This window comes from Mycetomoellerius zeteki, unplaced genomic scaffold, assembly GCF_001594055.1.
Source record: "Mycetomoellerius zeteki isolate Tzet28-1 unplaced genomic scaffold, Tzet1.0 scaffold159, whole genome shotgun sequence".
Taxonomy (NCBI): Eukaryota; Metazoa; Arthropoda; class Insecta; order Hymenoptera; family Formicidae; genus Mycetomoellerius; species Mycetomoellerius zeteki.
The window spans coordinates 637,053-660,999 of NW_017256542.1; the positions used below are offsets into that span (position 1 = coordinate 637,053).

The 23,947-nt window shown below is 33.1% G+C and overlaps 3 protein-coding genes across 7 annotated transcripts; 2 read left to right on the forward strand and 1 right to left on the reverse strand.

The window, feature by feature from the left end:
• The first annotated feature begins 1,724 nt into the window (after positions 1 to 1,724).
• Lac (septate junction protein lachesin) lies at positions 1,725 to 5,822 on the forward strand. Of its 4 annotated transcripts, none has more exons than XM_018445441.1 (6): positions 1,725 to 1,805; positions 1,997 to 2,238; positions 2,327 to 2,583; positions 2,698 to 3,101; positions 3,438 to 3,554; positions 5,557 to 5,820. In XM_018445441.1, the coding sequence occupies exons 1-6, from the start codon at positions 1,757 to 1,759 to the stop codon at positions 5,664 to 5,666; spliced, it is 1,179 nt and encodes a 392-aa protein (XP_018300943.1). In that variant the 5' UTR covers positions 1,725 to 1,756; the 3' UTR covers positions 5,667 to 5,820. The 4 variants fall into 4 exon arrangements, with proteins under 4 accessions (XP_018300943.1, XP_018300940.1, XP_018300941.1 ...); XM_018445438.1 differs by having other exon boundaries at positions 3,438 to 3,555; positions 5,528 to 5,621; XM_018445439.1 differs by lacking the exon at positions 5,557 to 5,820 and adding an exon at positions 3,590 to 3,667 and having other exon boundaries at positions 3,438 to 3,520.
• Positions 5,823 to 7,712: 1,890 nt separating this feature from the next.
• On the reverse strand, positions 7,713 to 10,974 carry LOC108721092 (sorbitol dehydrogenase). The gene is made up of 5 exons (XM_018445442.1): positions 10,766 to 10,974; positions 9,747 to 10,004; positions 8,329 to 8,566; positions 8,047 to 8,225; positions 7,713 to 7,975 (listed from the first exon to the last, which is right to left on the reverse strand). The coding sequence occupies exons 1-5, from the start codon at positions 10,904 to 10,906 to the stop codon at positions 7,772 to 7,774; spliced, it is 1,020 nt and encodes a 339-aa protein (XP_018300944.1). The 5' UTR covers positions 10,907 to 10,974; the 3' UTR covers positions 7,713 to 7,771.
• Positions 10,975 to 16,579: 5,605 nt separating this feature from the next.
• LOC108721090 (tyrosine-protein phosphatase non-receptor type 7) lies at positions 16,580 to 23,889 on the forward strand. 2 transcript variants are annotated; one of them, XM_018445436.1, is made up of 8 exons: positions 16,580 to 16,918; positions 20,407 to 20,602; positions 20,714 to 20,891; positions 21,092 to 21,307; positions 21,402 to 21,806; positions 21,946 to 22,241; positions 22,417 to 22,626; positions 22,948 to 23,889. In XM_018445436.1, the coding sequence occupies exons 1-8, from the start codon at positions 16,684 to 16,686 to the stop codon at positions 23,057 to 23,059; spliced, it is 1,848 nt and encodes a 615-aa protein (XP_018300938.1). In that variant the 5' UTR covers positions 16,580 to 16,683; the 3' UTR covers positions 23,060 to 23,889. The 2 variants fall into 2 exon arrangements, with proteins under 2 accessions (XP_018300938.1, XP_018300939.1); XM_018445437.1 differs by lacking the exon at positions 16,580 to 16,918 and adding an exon at positions 19,578 to 19,798.
• The last annotated feature ends 58 nt before the right edge of the window (positions 23,890 to 23,947 follow it).

The window sequence follows — 23,947 nt, forward strand, 5'->3', positions numbered from 1 at the left end:
TAATAACACTTTGAATTTTAACAATATTTTTCCAAATTACTATTAAAATTTCTTTTTCCTTTTTAAACCGTCTCTCTGTCGTGGGCGGGTAATTAATTCATTTCGATTGATAGAAACGAGGAGAAGTGGAGCGTGATTTACGTGTACATTCTTAATGTTTTTTTCTTTTGGAACTATTAGAGAACAAATTCATATGGACGAATCGTTCTTTCGCGACGGTGGTATGAGATATACTGACCACAGAGGACAACAGGAACAATACTTATATATCGCACACGTATCGCCCCGGCAGTAACCCTCCTCATCTACGTGGTCGCACATATTCTGTGAGGGTGTACGTATATTATTACCTTCGCCTTCGAAGGCGAAGATTTCACCCGTTGCGGGGGTGAAAGCGGTCAAGCGGTGGAATGTCGAGGCTTTCGGAATTGCTATGGTTACCTAATGGACACAACACGTATGTCGCATTAAACGCATCATCGACTCCTGTTTTGAGCTTGAACTTGAATCGTCTTCGTATACGGTTCACAGACAGAATAAAAACGCGCATGTCTACACGACACCCACATTCGCCGTTTTGTCATGAGCCAACATTAATAACCGAAGGTTATTTCTTCACGTTGTTCTCTTTACTTATTAAGAAAGTATTACATTTCAGTCGAACGAGTTCAGCACTGATTTCTCTGAATTAGCGTTTATTTGAGCAAACGTACGTTACTTTATTATCTTGATCGTTAATCCTGTATCGGCGAATTAGATGTATAACGAGATGTATAAAGATTTTATCAGATTCTTTAAAAATAATGTTGTTTAAGTTTATGAGGAAATAGAATTGTCTGAAATTATTCGTAGTAGATTAAAATCAAGTTGGATTAAAATCAAGTTTTACAAATTGATATTATATGAAAAATATATATTTATATAAAAAATTAAGATTATTAATTATTTGCGTGTATTAAGGTGCATTAACTTTATAATGTTCATAAATTTTATTAATGTTATCTAAAAATATATTTTTACTTAAATTTTTTTTGTTCTACTATTTTTCCTTTTTTCATTATTATTGGTTAGTGTATATGTGTATCTAGTTTTTATTTCCGCATGTTTAAATATATCAAAAGGATTTTCCTGTCTATAAGTATAAAAATCAAACACAGATAGGTTAGATTTATAGGATTGAAAATAATATTATCTGTTACATCGGAATTTTTATCGAAATGCAAAAAGTAAAAATTCTCTTTTTTATAATTCTTTCTTAAAAACTTTACTCGCAAGATACACACTTTCAAATAGTGTAAACATGACTTAAACGAGACATTCAAATGTTCAAATCAATCGCGAGAATGATCGAGTTGCATCAATAATTTATGGAGATTATTTGTGAAACGTTGTACCGATTAGTTACGATTTCGTAATTACCCATCGCGATTTTAAATTAAGTTAGGTATATCGACAATTGCAGTGGAAATCTGAATTAGTGATAGAGTAAAATTTCATCTCGTACTTGACTAAAGACGTAGCATCATTCGCCATGTTTACCAAGCGTGTGGTAAGTTAACGGTCATCTGGACACTTCGTGCTTTTGTATACGCCTACAGAGAAGTTTATGCGCGTTACGTTCCCTCGTGCTGATCGCGATTCCTCGTTTCACGATAGTCAAATGTTTGTTTGAATTTAAATCAGAAAGGAGGGAAGATTCCTTGTTCGAGAACGAGAGCGATAAACTCATAGTAGGGAACGTGTTGGGTGTGTCATAATGCATAGGCGTGTTATTCTAGCCTTGATATGCGTGTTTCTGCAAACAGGTACGAACATTTGTTGAACACAATTTCGCACGCACATCATACGCATGCATCACAGAAGTACACAACACAACCATTCCGATATGTAATAATGTCATATTCGAACTGGAAAATTTCCTTTTGTCATTCAACACACAATCATACAGCTTGATTTAGCCTGTACACGATAAATCATAGATTTCACGTTGTTTCAGTTGCGGCTCAGCGTAGTCCGACAATATCTTACATATCGCAGGAACAAATTAAGGATATCGGAGAAACCGTAGAACTAGTGTGCTCCGTTCAGTATGCGCAGGATTATCCTGTTTTGTGGATAAAGGTCAATAAAGAAAACTTACACGAGCAAGTCGCACTTTCTACTGGCACTGCATTGATAATCAGAGACAGTAGATTTGCCCTTAAACATGATACAGCGTCTAGCTCCTATATTTTACAAGTAAGATTTCATTTTGAAATGTTCCTAATTATGGCACTCGTTCATTAATAATGTGGACAGTGGAATTAATACGCAACTAACGTTTTAGATTAAAGATATACAAGAAACAGATGCTGGAGGTTATCAATGTAGAATACAAATATCTGTAAGTAATCTTGTAAGTGCAGAAGTAGAATTATCGGTTCGGAGGCAACCGATAATTAGCGACAACTCGACCCAATCCCTGGTGGTTAGTGAAGGACAACCTGTCGTATTGGAATGCTATGCCAATGGCTTTCCGCCACCAAGAATATCGTGGCGTAGAGAAAACAATGCTATTTTACCCACCGGAGGCTCAATCTATCGGTACGATAACTAAGTAAATTATTAACTAAGTAAATTATTATTATTATTATTATTATATTATTGAATACTTAACAAGCAATATTTTATGTATTGTATAATTCAAAAACGTTGCAGTGGCAACACGTTAAAAATATCTGCCATACGAAAAGAGGATCGCGGAACGTATTACTGCATCGCTGAGAATGGCGTTGGACGCGGTGCCAGACGTAATATTAACGTTGAGGTTGAATTCGCGCCAGTAATCACAGCTCCTAGGCCACGACTCGGACAAGCTTTGCAGTACGATATGGATTTGGAATGTCACGTAGAAGCATATCCTCCGCCAGCTATCATCTGGCTCAAAGACAACGTACAGTTGTCAAATAATCAGCATTACAGCATATCACATTTTGCGACCGCGGATGAATATACTGACACAACGATTCGAGTTATTACCATAGAAAAGCGGCAATATGGAGAATACATATGTCGTGCAGCCAACAAATTAGGCACTGTTGAAACGAAAGTCGAGCTTTTCGGTAAGAGAATGTAAAAAGAAGTAACCTTTATGTATTTTTATATATTACATGTTAGCTGTAGACAGTGTCTATAGTTGGAATGAATTTACTATCTGTATCTTGGATACAAATTTTTTATCAAAATAATAGTTGTGCATGAAAATAGTAGATCATCGCGTTACCTCAACATAATTTTCAATCTTCAATTATCAATGTGTATTTATATCAATGTGTATTTTTTATATTTTTGTTAGTATAATTTCTTATTTTTCGATTTTCATCTTTTTCCCTTAGCCAGTCGATTTTTATTTTCATAGCTAGCATGTACTAGATTTGTTGTCTCTTTTGTTTGAACAGAAAGCATTATCCCTGTTTGCCCGCCAGCTTGTGGTCAAGCTCATCAGGGAACTGGCGTAATTCCAGTTTCTTCCGGACCTTTGGTAATTTTAGTTTTATTAATCACAATGTTAACGAGGTAAGTCATGTTTTCACGTACATTTTTCTTGCAGCGCCACTATCCAATTACCAATTCTCCAAAAAAGTAAAATAGTGACTTTTTTAACAAGAGATCTTTTTAAATACTCGCGCACAGTGTTTAGTTTTAATTTTTTATTTTTTATGCTTGCTAAATGCCTAAATACTTATAAATGTGTACAATTATAATCATATACTATTATATTTATTACTATTATACTTAAAATAACTCCTAAATAATACAAAATATGTAATGAATAACTGCTCATAAAATAAGCGCAGCGAGAGAATCAATAGCGAAAAAGGATAACAATTAGGAATGGGATATATTGGAATGTCTGGAAAGTTTCGAGGACTCGAAACTTCGCGCTATTTTTGTCATTGAAACTCTGGAAAGCCTCAGATAGAAGTGCTAATTTTGGGACGTAACAGAATCAGCACGTTGGAGGGATACAGTATGTAGAAGAGATAACGCACACAACAAGCAATCGGCAGTCTAGTTAGTATATACAGAGAGTCTGGTAATGGTGATAAGGTTGCAAATGAATAATAACCTACTTTTCAACCAATTTGGCAGTTTATCAATATTTTAATGAAAAATAAATCATTTTAACAATTTTTGTTTATTATCTTATGAATCTTCTACATAATTTTTTGCACTATTTTTTTTTTAATTAACATTTCATTTTGTAAGTTTCGAGTTTCGAGAGTTTCGAGAATTTTGATCTCACAAAGTCTAGTTAGTATAGTTTCGAGGGCGTAAAAATTAGGTTTCGACTTGTCCCTAGTAACACAATACTTCGATAAATTCGATACATCGATAGAAATGAAAAAGGGACAAACCTTTCAGACAGGCCTAGTTTCCACCGAGGGTTCAAGCCGGGTCAGAATGCAAGAACCAACCAACTTACAGTCGAGTATTCCCCTCTTACAGAATGACAGGGGTGAATGACCCGGTTCGAACTCTTAGTGGAAACTTACAATTTAGTCACAGACTGCCGCTGATATACACAAGGTGTCTGTACAAAATTTACTCTCTTAATATTTTTAACTATTAATCTTTTAATCCTCAGGAGTTGACGGTGGACTTATAAATCTTTTTGTAAAAAATAACAAATAATTTAGTTTTCTTTGTGTTACTTCTTTAAATTTGGATTATTCTTATTTACTTATTAATTCTTTTTTATATATGTGAGTTAATGTCATTTTGATTCCTTGAAATTAATTACCTTTTAATTAACATAAATTAAATAAGTTTTACAGACTCAGCCGATTGTCAACTTTGACGAGTAATTCAGTGCTGAATGGACTATGGCTGCGTTCAGGAAGCGCGCTATCAATATTATTGCGTCATTCTATCTTTATTGTTTATTAGAATATTATATAAAACTAAGATAAAATAGAATGATGCAACAGCATTGATAGCACACTCCCTAAACGCAGCCCATGTCTTCGAGCTGATTGCAAAAGGTCAAGTACATTTTTTTGTACATTAATTAGCAATCGTTTTCATCTTTTTTTTCCGGCAATATAATAGATTATCAGCCACGTCGTTTGTATTTAAGCATTCGGTTCGTGATGCAGAGTCATCAGACTAAAATATTAGAATTATTCTGTTACCCTCTTGATTATCCTTAAAAAATAGAAATTAATTGAACAATCGGAATCTATTCCAAATAGTTCCATAATACGTGTCCAGTACTCAGCAACAGTGAGCGAATAGAAATTTGTTATTAAAAGAAACAACTAAAGTATATATAGTAATCTTTTATAAATTTCATATAAGGTCAGGAAGAAAAAGTGACTATAGTAATCAATTTTGGTGACTTAGCAAAAACGGTGACAAAAAGACTTATAAGTGACTGGATGGTAGCGCTGGCAGTAATGATAGTTTAGACATCGTATGATTGTAAACCTTGAATTGATTTCTATATGCATATTTGTACATATACACGTATGTTTGATATTTACAGAAATTTCTACGCCAAATATTAACTATCCGGGCCTTCGATGGGCAGGAGCAAGTCGATGTGGCTTCTTAAAATGGCTCTATGCAACCATCAGTTTTATTGTTATTACAATAACGCTGTAAAACCAAAATCTAAGCTGTAAGGGGCCTCAATTATGATTTTACTAAACTTATTTTCTACATTTGTATTATGTAATTATTTTTATAGTTATTTACAAGTGGGATAATTTATCATTGATGAAAAACGTGCATATCGTGACACATCGTGTCACTACAGTACAGTTGTTATATAATAGAACTTGTCGATAGAAATTTTATTAAATCATTACTTACGCTTTGGATTTTTACGGTACTCTCATATTTGTAAAGTAAATTTTTAATATGTATGTAAATATATACATATACATATTTTATATTTAATTTTTATATTGAATTTATAAAAGATTCTTTTAATTTTTACAATTGACCCCTTTTATATAACATGCGTAATAACGCCGCTCAATTTTTACATCGAAATTTTAACTTTATTTAAATATTAAATATAATTGGCGGATTCAGTCAATTTTTACATCGAAATTTTAACTTTATTTAAATATTAAATGTAATTGGGGAGTTCAGTCTGATAAGACATTCCAGAAAAGGGGCATGACATGATTCTAAATTTGTCACGCTAATATGATATTTGTTGATATTTTAATTATATATATTAGAATAAAAATTAATAATTCATGTACTCTTATGAATATAGACACCAACGATATACAAATGTTGGTAATATACAGACTAACATACCGGTACACATTTATGATAGCATCCGATGTTATGTAACGTAGCATAGACAATATAAGCCGTGTTCTGATATAGATACATTGCAAGTACTAAATAATCTACAGTTTATGTTACGTATACTACAGATTTTCAATAGTAGCATATCGGAACACGGCCAAAATAAGAACTTGGATTTGATACAACTGATAGACAATGGAGAAGTAAAATATGATAATGTTACGAAACCTATTATATTATTTATAGTTATTAGTAGTCGCAAATCGACAATACGGATTTGTAAAATTATCTATCTATCCCGTTATAATAAAAAATTTGGAATGTCATGAACAAAGAAAACAATGTTGATGTTAGTGCCTTGTTCGTGATATAAAAATGTAATTTATGTTAGAAGTAAAATTATGCACATGTGTATAATGTAAAACATTACCTATACGTACATTATTTGTACGTATGTAACATAACTTTATTCGTTTTATCAAGCACGTATTTCTACTTACTGCACATTTAAAATCATGATCTCTTTTAACAAGACGTATCACATACATATATATAACTTGATAGGAGAAAGTAAAGAACAGAAATCTGAATAAAAAGAATCTCAGTAAGTTTTTATATACTCTTTACAAGTTTCGATAAAACTACATAGCAATGGCGATCTCACTGATTTAAATAAAGTTGACAAATATTGTGAATGACGTGGCTCTAAGGAACTTAGAGTCACGTCATTCACAACATTTGTTTAGCTGTCGCTTGTTATCTATTAAAGTTATTAACAATCAAAGTTAATCACTTTCTTATACATTGTTTCGGCAGTATACATTTTCGCACAGATTTTCGATTTTATCTTAGAAAATAAAAGGAATATATATATATTATTTATTTTTTAATAACTTTTTAACAAAACAATTTTTGAATATATATATATATTTTTTAAGTAAATATGCTTGAACAGAGTGATGGAGCCAAAGTGTGTTCTATTCATTAAATTATGTTATTCAATATACGACCATTTCATTTATTAATAATTTTTTAAACGAGATAAGATTTTTTGTAAATTAGTCAGAGCCAACAACATATTGCAAGATTGTCACTGTTATACAGTTTTATTCAAGTTTCCAATTTTATACTTGCTAATTTAATTGCTGTTGTAATTTGTATTTAAAACTCGACGCCATGATACTCGTAATATTTATAATAATTGTAGTATTTATATATCTTGTGAACAACTGTATATTATCAAATATACTATGGCTATATCAGTGGTAAAGTTTATATATATATATATATCGTATTCATTTTTGTACTTATGATATTACAATTTATTAATTAAAACTCCATCCATTTATATACTTGGCCAAATTTATGTGTAGAGTAAGTAATAAAATTTTATAAAAAGAAGATATTCTTATCTGTTTTTATTACACATACAGAAACTTGTTAGTACAAACAAAACTTTGTTTTATAACTTGAAAACGGCTTTGCTTATCTCACCCTTCTTCAATGCATCGAGGGCTTCTTTATATTGAGACAAAGAATATATCTTGATTCCTAACTTATTGTAATTAAGATATTTTTCAGACATTGCTTGCACCAAAGCTAATCCTTTCAAAAAACAGTAGGGATTTATATTTACGCCTATGATGCTCAACTCCTTTTTGTAAATCTGGATAATAATTATAATTTTTAGTAAGAGAATATCAAAACTTTATAACTCTCAGAAGACTTAAAGTTTACCTGAAATGGTTCAATCGATAGTTTTGCTTTTGGATTAGCGACACCGAATATGCATAAACGACCACCGTGACCCAGCAAAGACATAGCCATTTCCATGGCTGGAGCATTGCCACAGCAATCCACAGCTAAATCAAACTCCTCTTTTAATTCCGTCGGATTTTTAACTTTGTAATCGATACCTATATACAAAAATATATCGCCATTAGAGAAAGAAAGAGGGAGGGGGAGGAGAGTTTTTAAAAATTTTCAATATTCATTCAAATTTTTCATCATTCATATTACCAAGATTGGAAGCAAGTTCTCTCCGTTTTTGTTGCGGTTCACTAATAGTGACAGTCTTTCTCAGGCCATGCAAATGAAATAGACAGGCCCATAATAAACCTATAATACCGGCGCCCATCACCAGAACCTTATTTCCTACATTAACAGGATTTATTCTATCCCAGCCGTGAGCCATGCACGACAACGGCTCACTTAGCACTGCTTGATGCATTTCAATTTCCTCCGGGATTAAATATACCTATCGTAAACACCGATAATATCAAGCGAGCGATATCATAACGCAAAAATGAAACAGATGATTAAAACAGAATGGAAAATAATAAAAATGAAGGGTTACATGTACAAAATATGTTTTATTAATGACGAATATAGATATCTCGCTTTGACCAATTTATATAGGTAGAGCCAACTTTCTTTCAATAAAAATATCGAGATCACTCTATTTATGTTATATCTTTTCAATTTTTGATATATTTTTGGTATATTCTTATAGCTTTAAATTAAAATGCCATTAAAATAAACTTTACTAAAAATAATTATAGTTATGTTATTTAATCAGTTTTTTTAATTTGAAACTTTTGTTATTTATTTATATTACGAAAATTACAAGGTAAACGTATGGGAAATTGCTGAAATTTTAATTAGCTATTATTTTTAAACATATATAGGGAACAGAAAAATTAAAATATTTTTTAATAGAGAACATTTGAAAACAAAAAAGTTAAATAAAGTTTTTCAAATTTCCGAAATATATATCGTTAAGAGTTTAGCAATTTTTATAAACATTTATTAAATAAACAATTCAATAAAAGAAGCATGACAACCTCTACTAGTTCTTAATGTGACAAACAATATAATGTAACAAATAACATTTTATACAAAATTGTCGTTTAGTACAAAATAACAAATATATAATCGTTTCAACCTTTTATTAGATCATTCTCAGCATCCTTATTGTGTGGAAGTTAAATTTTCGAACCGTAATGCTTTTATAGTGTGTCATATTAAATTTGTACGCTCACGCTTTTGTTGCTCATTTTACCATATTCTGCTGAATTGAAAACCGCAAATTCTTATAGGAATTATTAATTATACGATGATGAGGCTTTCATTCTCCTTTTATTAAATTGATGATTTGCCGTCATTAAGCCGTCTTTTTAATTACATAAGATTTATTAAATGATATAAATGTTTCCGATCGTCTTTAAATGATATTGTAAATAAAACTGCCGAATGTTTTCTATTAAAAAATATTGGATTTAAAAACGACAGTTGATTAGTTTCAGCAACTTCTCATGGTACACTCTGTATTAGTGCTCAGATATTTTTGCTAAGAAAAAATCAAATTGGTCGAAGGCCTATTGTCTATATAGTATTACATGAGTTACATCCGGAAGTATTCTGTATGTGTCGCGTACCTGTGTTTCAGGGACAAGCGCGTGCGTAGCCCACCCTCCATCTTTGAAGATGCCAATGGTATTATTTATACCACCATATTTACAATAATGATAATTCGCGTTGTGACAATGATCGCATTTGTCGCATGCATTATTAGGATCGACAGCTACACGTTGACCTATTTTAAAGATGGTCACTTCAGATCCGACTTCATCGATAGTACCTACAAACTCGTGCCCAAGAGTCAGAGGTCCATCCTCTCTACAGGGAAAGCTTCCCTAAAAAATTACATTATTTCAAAATCAAAGCGTGTATGTATATGTATATCGATATATGTGTATACTCGTGTGTCAGACAATACATCATGCTATGAGACAATCAACAAAGTTTTAACTTTTATCTTAGATCACGTTATTTCAAATAGAAGTGCAATTAAATTTAAAAAAATTAAATAAAAATCGGTCTATAATAAAACGAACAGCTACTGATTGTGACTCGCAATGTATGTTTTGTACAAATGTATATTGAAAACTATTACGTAACACCACGTGTTATATTACATTTATATTATAGAGTACGAAATTATAACTGACGTTATGTTACTTTCAGTTTGTGTTGACTGGGAGGTAGTTCATTTTGTTGAGTTCTCGGGGAGATTAAAAAGAGCTGCGAACCAAAATGAAACTCTCAGGGAACTCTAAAAAGCGGATATAGGAGTTCCCGGGGAGTTCTTTTTGAAGCTTAAATGAAGTTACAAAAATTTTATGAGCTCTCCGTGCTATGTGGATTTTGTCTGAAACTTTTGTATTTTAAGATAATAAAATATTTTTATAGCATAAATTATATCTCCTACGATATCACCAATAAAAAAAATTACGATATTATATTTATAAAAATTATTATATTAATGCAGAAAAAAGTTACAATGACTCTAAATAATTGTACGTGACAATTATTTAGAATCATTGTAACTTTTTACGTTTTACAATTTCGATAATAAAAATAATCTATTTTTACAATTTTTACAATGATAACATACTTCCAAAATATGAAGATCTGTCCCACAAATCCCGGAATATGCGACTTTAATTAGGACCTCATTTGCAGCTGGTTTTAGAAGAGTATCTCGTTTCTTTAAAGTAAGCGACTTGCTTGAAAAATTGAAGCTTAAATATTCCATTGTACAGTCCGTATCCACTTGAATATCTTGTTACGAGAACACTAAGAAAGTCAACTGTCATCATCCGATATTTATACATAAATTGACGACATTAAGTCGTAAACATCTTTAACCGATAACGCTAAAGCTTAGTCTACAACAGCTGTAAGATGTAGTTTGCAAGTGATTATAGTTGTAAAAATTGACCAATCGTAATCGAATATTCTCCTCATGTTCGACTGTGACTGGTTAATTCTTATAATTATAACCTCTCACAATTATGCAACTTACAGCTGTTGTAAAATAGACTTAAGGTCTTATCAATAGTGATTACACAATACGTGCATGCGTGTAGAGATACCGATTGTCGGCTCGATGTCACGCAAAGGTCAGGGCAATTATAAGTAGATTAGAGCGAAAATAAAATTGTTCAAGCGCAAATACATTTATAATAATTTATAACTACGTTGCAATCTTGCAAGAAATAAAAATATGATTGTAATAATATCGGTAGAGTATTAAAAACAAAATGAGAGATATCACAATATGAGAGCTTGCTAGCAGAGGCACAAATCGACACAAGAGTCATTCTGACCGGTATTCATAGTCTATTTTTATTTCGAGATCGTCTTAAGTATTAAAAAGCGACCCTCTGATTGGTTCGTGACATCTCAAGACTGAGCTTAAGACGGTCTTGAATATAAGAACTGATTATGAATATCGGCCATTCTGTCTTTGTTTCTTACTGATTATCGAACAAGGACAGGATTATTCTTGTGTCAATTTGTGTCTCTTGCTGGAAAGCTTCCATTAAATCCTATACTCGGATCTGATCTACTATTAAAAAAAAAATTAAATAAAAAGCGCGGGAGTTTATAGAAGTGATGTAAAAAGTGTTTAAAAGATTTAAATTTTAATCAGTGATTTTAATCTCACGGAATATAGACATGTTTGAAGAAGCTAATGATTTATCAAATTATGTTATCTTGATCGAGGATTTGGAATTTCTAGAGAGTGTGTTCAAAGTTCTTTTAGGTACGTGTGATAATACGATAGTTATAAAGAATATAATAATTATAATGAAGATAATCGTATAAATTTTCATTATAATAGATATCGCGTTACACATGGAATACGCGATTCAATTAGTCGCTTCAATTACTTTAAGTGCAAATTTTTTTTCTCAGCACGAGAAAATGATACTGAAGCGGAAAATTCATTCATGCACGGCAGATCGACTCGTTGTGAACGAACGTCCTTCAATTCATGAGAAATTTCGGGTCAACGGGACACAGAGCTGGATAACTGGTTGCACCGGGAAACCGGAAATGAGGTCGAGAATGACGTCATCTGGTTTCAACTCCGTTTATTCAACCCCCAGGAATAAACTAGGTTACTAGGGTAACCCTCCTATGCTGATCTTTTCACAAAAAGAAATACTTCACTCCAAAAAATACGCTCCGAATTACGTAATACATGTTATTTATAAACTATAATCTAAATAAAAAAGCTATAAGCTAACTATTAACAGAAAATGTCGATTATAATATAAGAAGAGTAATTATAAATATCCCGATAATTTAATTTAGTATTATCGTAATAAATTGATGATTATAATTTTATTAACGTCATCGCTCTTAAAATAAAGTTATTTCGAAATCTTCAGTTAAATAAGAAATATATAACATCGGTGTTTAATATTAGCGTGTTAAAAATTTTCGCTCTTTTAGTATATTTTCCAGATAAAAATTATTCAAGAGGCAAAAATCTAATTCATCACTCCGTCGCGTTTTCCTAACGATATAAGAGAAATGATCAAAGCTTTAGCGACCCACGGAGTGACATTTAAACAAAGCAGTACGAGCAGAATAATTTAATAAATGTGAAGCACTCGTAAACATTTGTGCCTTATTTTTATCCTATTCTGTCTCGAATGTCGAGTGATAAAATAACGCGAATAGATATATTTAACATATTTCATGATACGTACATATTCGATGTTTTTCGTAGAAATTGTCCCGGCATGTATTCATAAGTGCCAATGACGGCACGTGCTTTGATTTCTGAACGAGCTGCAAGGTGAATGGACCGTTCAACGTCACAGCCTCAAAGTAGGTCGCCGTGGTCGGCTCTGGGTCGCGTATCGCCTTGTCCCTTGTACTGCTACCAGCAACGGCAGTACAGTTCATTGAAAAACCGGGACTCGATCAATATCTCCCCCGATAAGCACATTAATAGCAATTTGCGATATGGATGGATATCGAATTCTAGACTCATTGTGTAATAATCATTCATCGAATTGGGTCGCCGGAACCTGTACCGATTCGTATCTAAGAGAGGAAAACGATCGAAAAAACGTGGAACGGAAGAGAGAAAAGGAGGAAAAAAGAAGAGGAGACAGACGCATGAACGGAAAGCGGAAGCAGCCAAGTTGCTCAATGGAAGAGCTCAATCCCTGCGAGCGGATGCGAATGGGTAGGCAGCCCATTGAAGGTTGCACGGGTATATTCGCATTGCGTATGCGCAGCTTTGACGTTTCTCTTTATCCAACAAAAGGATGTGAATACTCGCTTCATGTCGGTTTCTCTTCGTTACGCCACACGAGAGTACCTCATCGCAATAACGGAAAGAACTCTGCTATTGTATAGATATAATCTCACCATGGGAACTTCCAATTTCTTAAAAAAAAAAATTATGAATACAAGATATCCCAAAAAAGAATATCAGATCTTTTTGATTTTTTCATAGCAAAATATCAAAATACAAATAATCTTCAAATTATTAGAAAGCGAGACTACGTTTGCTTTTTCAAAAACTAAACCTTTCAATCGATTAACTAAATTTCATTTTATTTCTTTTCAGCCCATTTACATTAAACGAACTTAAGGATGTACGTATTATATTTCAAAGCATTACCAAAAATATAAAAATTTCGGTTTGTTCTATTATTACGTTTGAATATCTGTGCAAAATTTAGGCACACTTCTCTTATTGGTTTATACGTTACTTAATTTTCTTGTTAGTCTTAATTCTTATACAAAATTTTGTAATTTTTTTCGAATTTGATAAAATCTTAGCATTACAAATTAAATTAAATTTATTACGTATACTAATTCAAACAAAAGTTCATTTGAACTACTTACTCGTTCAAAAACTATTTACCTAAACTTGCAGTAAAATATGATCATTGGCTATATAAAGCCATGATCAACTTATTCTATTTAATTATTTTGTTTAAATTATTTGTTACTTTATTTTTTATTAGTTATTTCAAGATATTTTTATTTCAGGTACTTATGACAAAAATTTGTTGATTGATATTAGCTTTTACTTGATTTTTTGGCTAATACTTTTAGCCGATAGTATACAGTCAAAACGTCCTTAATAAAATTCTAATTTTAGATTCTGTTGTTAAAAAATAATGCGTAAGAAGACATTTCATTTAGCCAAAAAAACTGTAGAGATATATATTAATTACGAATCATTAATATACATATAGATATAATGAAAGAATGAATCTAGCATATAAATGTCCCGTTAATGTTAAAAAATATATTAGATATGTAAATTCTCGTAAACGAAGTCTTTTTTTCACTTATCTCACCATTACAACTGTTACTATATGTTTCAAGTTTTTCTTTGTTAAATCATTGATTATTCGCTCAAATGAAACGTATATCGAAAACTGTTTTTTTATAGCTCGGCTACCGGATATGACGTAGCTGTCTACGAACATCTTGAGAGATATTCTGTAAAAAAATACCTATTCTCTTCTTCTTCAACAAAACGGAGTAAAAGGCATCTATAAGCGATACTTGGAAAATTACGTCTTTCGCGTCTTTGCTTGTGATATTTTATTTTTTTCCGTTAAACAAGTTTTACATATACAGTAAATATTATATATACTAATTGATATATTGCTACATAAAATGTCATTTTTGTGAGGAGTAAATCTCCAAGAATACTATTAACAAGGGAACCTCTCGAGGTATCAAATTCTGATTTTAATGAAACTTTGTGAACTTGTAGCTTACATAAAGAGATGAATTTAGAAAATATCAATTGCGGCTTTGAAGAGGTGAAATCATCCCTTACGTGTACAGCGGTTTTCAGCTTTTTTCGTTATATCTCGAAAACTATTTGAGATATAAAAAAATGTTTTATACAAAAGTTTTACAACAAAATTAGCTGTACACCCCTTCAAACCGTGATTTCACCCCTTCAAACCGTTTTTTAGCCGCAATTGATATTTTCTAAATTCATCTCTTTATATAAACTACAAGTTCACAAAGTTTCATTAAAATCAGAATTTGACACCTCGAGAGGTTCACTTGTAAGACTAAGCTCTCTCATGTGCAATCATTGGATTTGATTAAATAAACTGTTACGAATGATTATACGTTTATTATTACCATGTTGCAAATATAAAAATATCGATACTGTGTGTCATCAGTAAAAATATATAAAAAAATGGAAACTACGAATGAAGACTAAATTGAAAATTGACATTGTATAATTCTGTCAATATGTTTAAACGTTTCTTATTAGGAAAGCAATAATTTCGAATATATTCTGCATATATTCATTGTTAATGTGTTAAAACTGTCATGCACGTGTGCAAGATTAGAATATCATTATCATGTCCATAAATTATCTAATATAAATAGTTAGGAATGTGTATTCAATTCTAATTTTCATTAATTGTAACAAAAAGCGTAAATAAGAAATTGTGAATGCATTTTGATTCTTTCCTTCTCTATCTCTGTCGTTGGTTCGTTTGTAAAATTATGTATTTGTTAGTTAACTGTAATAAAATGTAATAAAATGAAAGATTAACAGAATGAGAGGGCGTAGAAGTTTGCTGCGTAAGTATCGATTGGGGACGCTGTTCGCCAACGAGACTAGCCTACATTCTGTCTCTTTTCTTCACCCTTCCGAGTTACGAAGGCCGATTTGTCTCCCTCTCTCCATACCCTCTCAACGACCTAGAAGTTCTCATTCAACGCTCCCTCCTCTTTGCTCTTATTTAACCTTGCCACCCTCTATCGTTCTCTTTTTGCTTCCTCTTCTCTTGTGATTGCATTTCGGCGGATGTTTGAAAAAAAAATAGAGATACATATCGAAAATATAAAAAAAAGCAATAAATATCGTAAATAATAGAGAAAAGATTAAGCGGGGAAGAGATTAAATATATCACTCATTTAAGCTAAAAAACAAAATTAATATACGTAGTAATAAAAACACAAATTTATATCCCTGATTACAATTATTTCAATATATAGCAATTATTGCTACCAAAATACTACTTCTCGTTGGACGAGGATTGAGACGATTGAACGAATTGGAAACATAGAAAGGGAAGGCGAATCAATGCTGGAATTGTGAATGTATATGTGAAGCATTTTATTCAATTTTTAGAATTAAATTTCGTGATAAATACGGATTTTTTAATCAAAATAAATTTATATAATACTTACATTGTGAAACTTTAAATTATAAACGTATCAAATAAGCGAGATTAAATCAATATCGCACAATTCAATAGTTTTAACGACCTCGAAGAAAATTCGGTAGGCCAGTGATTTAGTGCTAAAATTCTTCCCGATGAATCGTATTACCGTCGTTCATGAAGGATATCGTTGGATGCAGCGATGGTACGTACATACATACAAGGGGCGAGGCCACGTACCGTTACAGAGGGAAGGGTGGCTCGGTGAATCGTATCCGTGTCACGAATGCGCGCGTCTGCTGCACTCCATCCCCTCGCTACCCCTTCGCGGTCAACGCGAAAGAGGTGAATGCAGTTGGCCGTCATTTTGCAATCTGTTCAGACGCCATTCAGATGCGTTCGACGCGAGTCCGATCCGTCGCAGTCGCGCAATTTATCTGCGGAGCTACGTATCGTATCTTATCGTCTGCCACGATGTCAATGTGCACAGGGTGATGCTGTCTATCGCGATAACGTCTTAACGAGACGTAATAAACCATCTCGAAAGGAAGGAAAGGACCCTTCTTCTCACTCGCCTCGGCAAGGTATATGACCAATGCAAATGCAAATGTATGTGTGTTTCGATGTTATCATCTTAAAGTGTTATCAGTAGAAGTGCAATATTATTATGCACTGCGCTGTTATCATTATGCAGTATGTCGAAAATAATACGATTATCGGCTCTTTGGAAAAAATAATACGATTATCTTTAGCTCTTGCTAAAATTGAACGATAGTATTTTATATCGAATGAAAACAACTATTTTCGTTATCTGTGTATATCTTAATATGAATCAGATGACAAGGTTTGATAGATCGAGTAATCTATCAATTATACTAATGCGAAATATATTCGATAGTTTACAAATACATTGACTACATGTTCGTAAGCACAGATATAGTTTTTAAACCAATAGACTTATGTCTAATAGTAATATATGTTGCGATTTTACGAGGGACTATTCTACGATAGTACATACAATGAATTAAATAATTTAACATAATTCTTATATTATAGATTACGATAAAATATTACAAACTCTAAAATCTAAGAATCGATTCGATGGTATTTTTTTCTTGCGTGTATTCTTCTCATAATAAATAATTCACTATGAAACATTCATAGAAATAGACAGATAGATAGATAAAAGCATTTATTTCTAGAACAAGCCCTCTATTAAGAACATTAAAGAAAAATAAAGTACAATAGAAAAAGAAAAAATATACAAAAGTATACAAAACAGTAAAAAGTAAAACGGCAATAATAATGAGGAATAAAACAAAAGTGGAGCAGACAGAGACAGAGAGAGAGAAAGAAAGAGCTGTTTATCAAAGTAAACACGGATAGGAAAAATTTGATGAACGTTAATCTTATGGCACAACGGCAAATTCCATTTGCAAATATAGAGATAACAAATTGTTTACAACAAATGCAAGTCTTGGTCAAATACGCAAATTTGTTTGCTATAAACAACAAACAAATTTGACAATTAAATTTTGCAATACCTTTGCGTTTAATAGCAATTATTTTTCTTAATGAAAAGATACTACTTTTTAAAAGACACTACCAAAAACAGATCTTATTTATATCTTTTATGATTATTCGTCAAATATTGATCTTACCGATATTTATTGATACAAAATTTTTAAATCCAAAAATTTTTGTTATTTAATTGTTAAAGAAATTTACAAAAAAAAAACAATTAAATTATAATTATCCATAAACATTTGAGTTTCTTTTTTCGATCAATCATTGTAACTTTTACGCAAGTGCGTGTATCCTCGGGTGCGTGCGCTCTATACGAAAAAACTCGTAAGAGCTTCCTGTGGAAGGATGAATGGGGATCAAGTCAATTAGTAGCGCGAGGGCTGTTCTAACATTCGTCCAAGCTTCGTTTAAGAATACGATACAGTACACTAGATTTTCTCAATTTTCGTGTTTAGAAAATTTTTTTCTTGTGTCATTTACAATATAAATCACAAACGCGTGAGCTTGGAGAAGAAATTTTTCTCATGTTTTTAGTTCGGATTTGCTCAACAGCCAGTGATATATCACTTCTAATTTTTCGATAAATCTTAAAACATATGTCTTTCAATCTTGAAACGACAAAGTAATTTATTTACGTTAGTGTGAAATCGAGACACGCGAAGTCGAACATTCGGTTCCGGTGTGGTTATTGATTTTTAGCTATTACAACAATGATTGCCGGTTGCCATTATCGTACCATAGACAGTAAGTAAAAAGTATCAAACTTTGTCATTTGCTAAAAAAAGAATCGAAATAATATGAAATTGGAAATTATATGAAGTTATTATCTAATTTTATCAGACTACGAAATCGAACTAAAGATGTTAAAAAGATATACAAAGATAAAACGCAAATAATGCAGATTTCTAGTGGAATGTGATACGCTTGAGCGTAAACGGCAAATATGAATATCCGGTTTCGTGAATCATCGCTATATTCTTGAGAAGTATACGTACGTAAGATGTTTAGGAAGATATTCGTGGCTGTTTATCTATCGTTGAGATCAACGGAGAAACTAGCGCGAATAAATGAATGAACCTCAGTTAATAAATTTTAGTTAACAAAAAATAAGAGGAAATACAGGTACATATAGCGATTTCAGAAAGAAGTTTGCAATTTTTGAAGTAATAAAAAATATCTAAAATTAAAAAAATTGTATTATAATTATTAATCGAGTGTGACAGCTTCAGAAGGCAATCTTAATTTAAAACGTCTTTTTGAGAGCAACCAATTGGACTGAATTGAATATTCGTGTGAAGAGATTAAATGGATCAGCCACAAGTATTGCGACGAGTTGAGGAAGGAACGTAATTCATTTAATGCGATGAGACAATTTGTGGGACAGTTCAGTCCGCTTCTGGTTTCTTTCCGTCGTATCAGTGATTGCACGTAGAGGATTTTGCTTCTCCAAATGAGTTATTTGGAAAAGAAACAGCGTCCGTTGCGCATCGAATAAAACTCGTTCCCGACGAATCCCGAATGCGATCCCTACTGTCATTAATCGCACGTGCTCCGCTTTCATTCACGCCAACTCCCACCTATGAATAACACGATACAAGCGTTTACATTCACGCCGCGGTTGGCCGGCGCCAATGGGCCGACGAGACCGCCACCGTCCCGATTGGCCGGTGCTTACTCTCAACGTACTATGCGAGAGAACGAGAGGAATGCGAAACGATCGTGAAACACTATGAATAGAACCAAAGCTCCAGGTCAAGACATATGCAACGGAGCGTCTCTCGACTAGTTCCGACAAGGAGTTTGCCTGGCTTCGCTTCGACTCCGCCGCAATATGGCCGTATCACCGTACACACAACCCCCATTCTCGGAGCATCGTGCCCGTAAATCACATGTCAATACGCCGCTTGATATATTGTTGTATGTGCTGCTGACGAAAGGTATCGATCAAACATCAGTGTGAAAAGTTATCCTTCCTCTCTCGCGCTCACTCGTTCGCTCATTCGCTAGCAAATACAGTACATATCCGCTTGCTATTATTACATCAATGAGAAAACAGGATGTGATTTATTCACGATGCTCCGACTTCGGGATAGTGTATGACGCGAGCTGACCGTGTACGTGCGTGTGTGCGTGCGTGCGTATCGTTCACATATGTACGCATATTGCAATTCATGGCAATTCTGACAAATGGCAAATGGACAATCTTACGTCGCTATCCTATTTTCTATTTGTTTCCCTGATTTCATTTTGCAATTCTCTTTTTATCGTTCATCAGAATTAACGAGTTATTTTTACTTCTTGTGTTCACAACGTAAAATAAGTTCCCTCTTCCGTTCAACGTTACCTATTCGTTGAAATTGCGTTATATTACGGTTAAAGTTATACGTTGAATTTTTGTCAAACAAAATGTTTGAGAAAATGATAAGATTGAAGTATTTACGAGGAACAAATTTTTCGTACAATATTTACAATGCTTCACAATATCGTAAAGCTTCTAGTTATGTTATAGTCTGTGTGTGCAATTTTATTATTATTTTTATTGTAGATGGTACAAGTGTTTCCTTGACTCATCATCATGCAAATGATGTTAATTATTATGATGCAACAATCAACAATAGTGATAATATAAATCCTCTGGAAAAATTTTATCTAATCACTGAACAAAAGTGGCATAAGGATACACTAGTGCCAATTTCCTTATTGCCCTCTACGAAGGGAATGCCTACGAGATCCCATCACAGGTAATGCTTATGTGTCGTGTAAAAATTCACAGTACCAGCCGTAATCGTATTCCGGTAATGTTTCACAAAATATTAAGATTTACTCTTTATCTCAAAGTATTTTTAATACAGAATCCGGCAGTCCGTGACAGGACTGGATGATGCTGGAATGGATCTCCAAGTGGCCCAACTCAATAATCAGACAGACAAGGAAGTACATTCCAGGACGACTCTATCATGGCTAGATTGGCAATTGCCTTACTTTGTATCGCTTTGTGCAATCATTGGCACTATTCTTTTTACATTCCTAGTAAGCATCACATTTCTTTACGATATAGAAATAATAGAAAGCTTATTCTCTTCTTTTTAAAAACAAGTGACGAAAGCTTTATAGATTTGTGAAAACTGATTGGTTTTACCATTGAATTAAATCATTTAATCGGTACTACTGTTAATCTACTGACTACCGTATAATAGGATTGTATAATAATAACAACAATTTTCCAACAGATCTTGTTATGGCTGCAAAAACAAATGTCGCGTGAAAAAGATAAGGAAAATGGCGATCGGCACGGTCTGGTCGAGGAAGGTGCCACTTGTAAGCCAGACAAATCGACTAAAGATGCAAAAGAATCCGTGGAAGCTAAATGGGTTCACGAAGCATTCGCGAAGCAATTTGCACCCAAGTACCCGGTACGACCAATTCCACAGACCTCTTTACCCGAGGTAAGAGAATCTACCTGCTAATTCCAACGTAATTCTCACACAAATATTAAATGATCGTATTGAAAATATTATATTATTTATATTATGTTAAAAGTCTCTGGCAACGCCCGAACGTAAACCGGAAGCGATACGTATGAAAACAAAAGGATTGTTGGAAAGACGTGGTTCGAGCACAAGTTTAACCATAGAACTGGCACCAGCTCCTGAAAGTCCGCCACATATGGTTACTCCTACCCGAGAATGTACAACGGAAGAGTTTTTGCTAAGTGCGGGAAATGTATTATCGAGAGCACAATTGAAAAAAGTTATCGAAAGTACGGGAACATTACACAAAGAATTTTGGGAGGTGCCACTAAATCTACCGGAAAAGGTGGACATTTGTGGCTCAGGAGTGAAGAATCGATACAGCTCTGTTTTGCCCAATCTACAAACGAGAGTGATTCTACCAGGTTCCTCCGACGATCCGCTCGCCGGTTACATAAACGCTAACTACATCCGGGTATGTAAATAATAATTTTGTGTAAAATAGTATAAAAATGATGGCCTGAGAAAACTTGTTTGATATACACTTTTTGATAAGCACGTTTTATCATCAAATTGCACGAATTAAAACCTACAATAGAAAACAAAATTTACAGGGATACGACGGCGAAAATGCTAGATACATCGCGACACAGGGACCATTAGCTAACACGATAGCAGACTTCTGGAAAATGATCTGGGCAGAAAAAGTTCCTGCAATCGTCATGATAACTAGATTGTACGAAGCGTCCAAACCAAAGTGCGAGGCGTATTTTCCCTTTGAAGTAAATAATCGCTTACAAGCTGGATCTTTCACAGTTATCGTTAATTATATCGATACGAGAAACGGATATACTGTCAGAACTATGGAGATCCGACACGAAGGAGAAAGGAGACATTTGCAACACTACTGGTAATTGCTGTGCTTTTAATTTTCAAATAACAGAAACTCTATTAACAATAGATAGATGTATTACTACACTGAAAAAAAGATTGGCTGCTGCAGCAAATTAGATGGTAAAATATGGCATAGCATTTTTAATTGGTTGCAACAGCCAAAGCTATTAAATTCTAAAATGTATCAACAGGTATGATTCATGGCCGGACCATGCCGTACCTCAAACTGCAGATGCGCTCGTTAGTATGGCCGCAGAGGTAAACGCTTTACCAAAATCAGTGGTCGTCCACTGCAGCGCGGGTATAGGACGAACTGGCTGTTTTATAGCGATAGGAATAGGAATGAATCAACTTATAAAAAACGGAAATGTCGATGTATTGGGTATTTTGTGCCAGATGAGGTAAGGCAATAAGTTCTAAATACATATGCATATACATTGTTAAATCTATAATGTCAAATTTAACCTAACATGAGTCGCCACTGCTCCTACTAAATACATCGTTATTTTTTACCAAAACGATAGTTATATATAACACTATATAGCGTCAACTTGATACTACATAGTGTAAAATATAACCATTGTTTTAGTATAAAATAACGATACGATTGAGTAGGAGCAGTGGCGATTCACGTTAGGTTAAATTTGACACTATAGATTTAACAGTGTAATCTTATGTAAATTTTATAAATACACGAAATACAAGTACTCTTAATATTTTAGATACGACAGGGGAGGGATGGTGCAAACGGCGGAACAATATGAATTTATTCATAGAGCACTTTATCTTTTCGAGCAAACACTGGAAAGCAAACCGTCGACTTCGAGCGACTGAATGAACGTATTACTACTACTATAGATATTTCTTTCGCTTATTCTTTCGTGAAACGGGGCTTTATTATTGCCTAAGAGAATGTCACTTCGCGCAGGGCTATATGCTTACCGCAAAAAAATATAAATTTCTAATGAATCTCGATGTCAGCCTGTGAACCGACGCTCTCATTTTTATCTCAATATTTCAACGAGTTCAAACTCGTTTAATAAGCTGCCATTTTCTACTGCCATGACAAATCGTTGACAATTGATATCAATCATCACAGAGCTCAAGAGGTAAAAAAAAGGGTTCACCGTCGGAGTGCATTTTCTATAAGCAGGTGCTTTTTAAAACTGAGATATCACAAATAGCTTAATAAAAAGAATATTTATGTTTATAATAACGCGCGATATGAATGAATCGTGCGGCACGTACGCTTAAAAATTAATATTATATTATTTTATATAAGTTATGAATATAGTACGAATATGAAATATATAATATGAATTAGAAATAATCTCTAAATACGGCGATAATATATTCGCGATTCGTATCGTAAAATTTATATCTAAAGATCAGGCATTAAACTTGGGATTTAATTATCCACACATTCCTCGTGTGTTAGGAGATAGTTTATAAGTTTCAATAAAATTTTAAATACAAAAATGTGTAGGAACGGTTTCGCGCGTATTAATACCGATACTAACATACGATATTCTCCGCTATTATCACGTTTCGCGATAAAGTAGACACATGATACATGACAAAATTTATTAAATTGTCTTAGCGTGTAAGAGCTAAAGTTAATGGTAATTACTTTAATGATATATAATGTTAAATGTGAGCTAAATGTAACACGGTGTGTGTGTGTGTGTGTGTGTGTGTGTGTGTGTGTGTGTGTGTGTGTGT

Coding starts and splice junctions, on each gene's coding strand:
- LOC108721092 (XM_018445442.1), bottom strand. CDS start 10,906: ATGGAATATTTAAGCTTCAATTTTTCAAGCAAGTCGCTTACTTTAAAG. Junction 8,567..9,746: donor CGCTTGTCCCTGAAACACAG/GTACGCGACACA, acceptor TGTTTACGATAG/GTATATTTAATCCCGGAGGA. Junction 7,976..8,046: donor TATCGATTGAACCATTTCAG/GTAAACTTTAAG, acceptor ATTATTATCCAG/ATTTACAAAAAGGAGTTGAG.
- LOC108721090 (XM_018445436.1), top strand. CDS start 16,684: ATGCAGTTGGCCGTCATTTTGCAATCTGTTCAGACGCCATTCAGATGC. Junction 21,807..21,945: donor TAAACGCTAACTACATCCGG/GTATGTAAATAA, acceptor CAAAATTTACAG/GGATACGACGGCGAAAATGC. Junction 22,242..22,416: donor AGACATTTGCAACACTACTG/GTAATTGCTGTG, acceptor ATGTATCAACAG/GTATGATTCATGGCCGGACC.
- Lac (XM_018445441.1), top strand. CDS start 1,757: ATGCATAGGCGTGTTATTCTAGCCTTGATATGCGTGTTTCTGCAAACA. Junction 1,806..1,996: donor ATGCGTGTTTCTGCAAACAG/GTACGAACATTT, acceptor ACGTTGTTTCAG/TTGCGGCTCAGCGTAGTCCG. Junction 2,584..2,697: donor ACCGGAGGCTCAATCTATCG/GTACGATAACTA, acceptor AAAACGTTGCAG/TGGCAACACGTTAAAAATAT.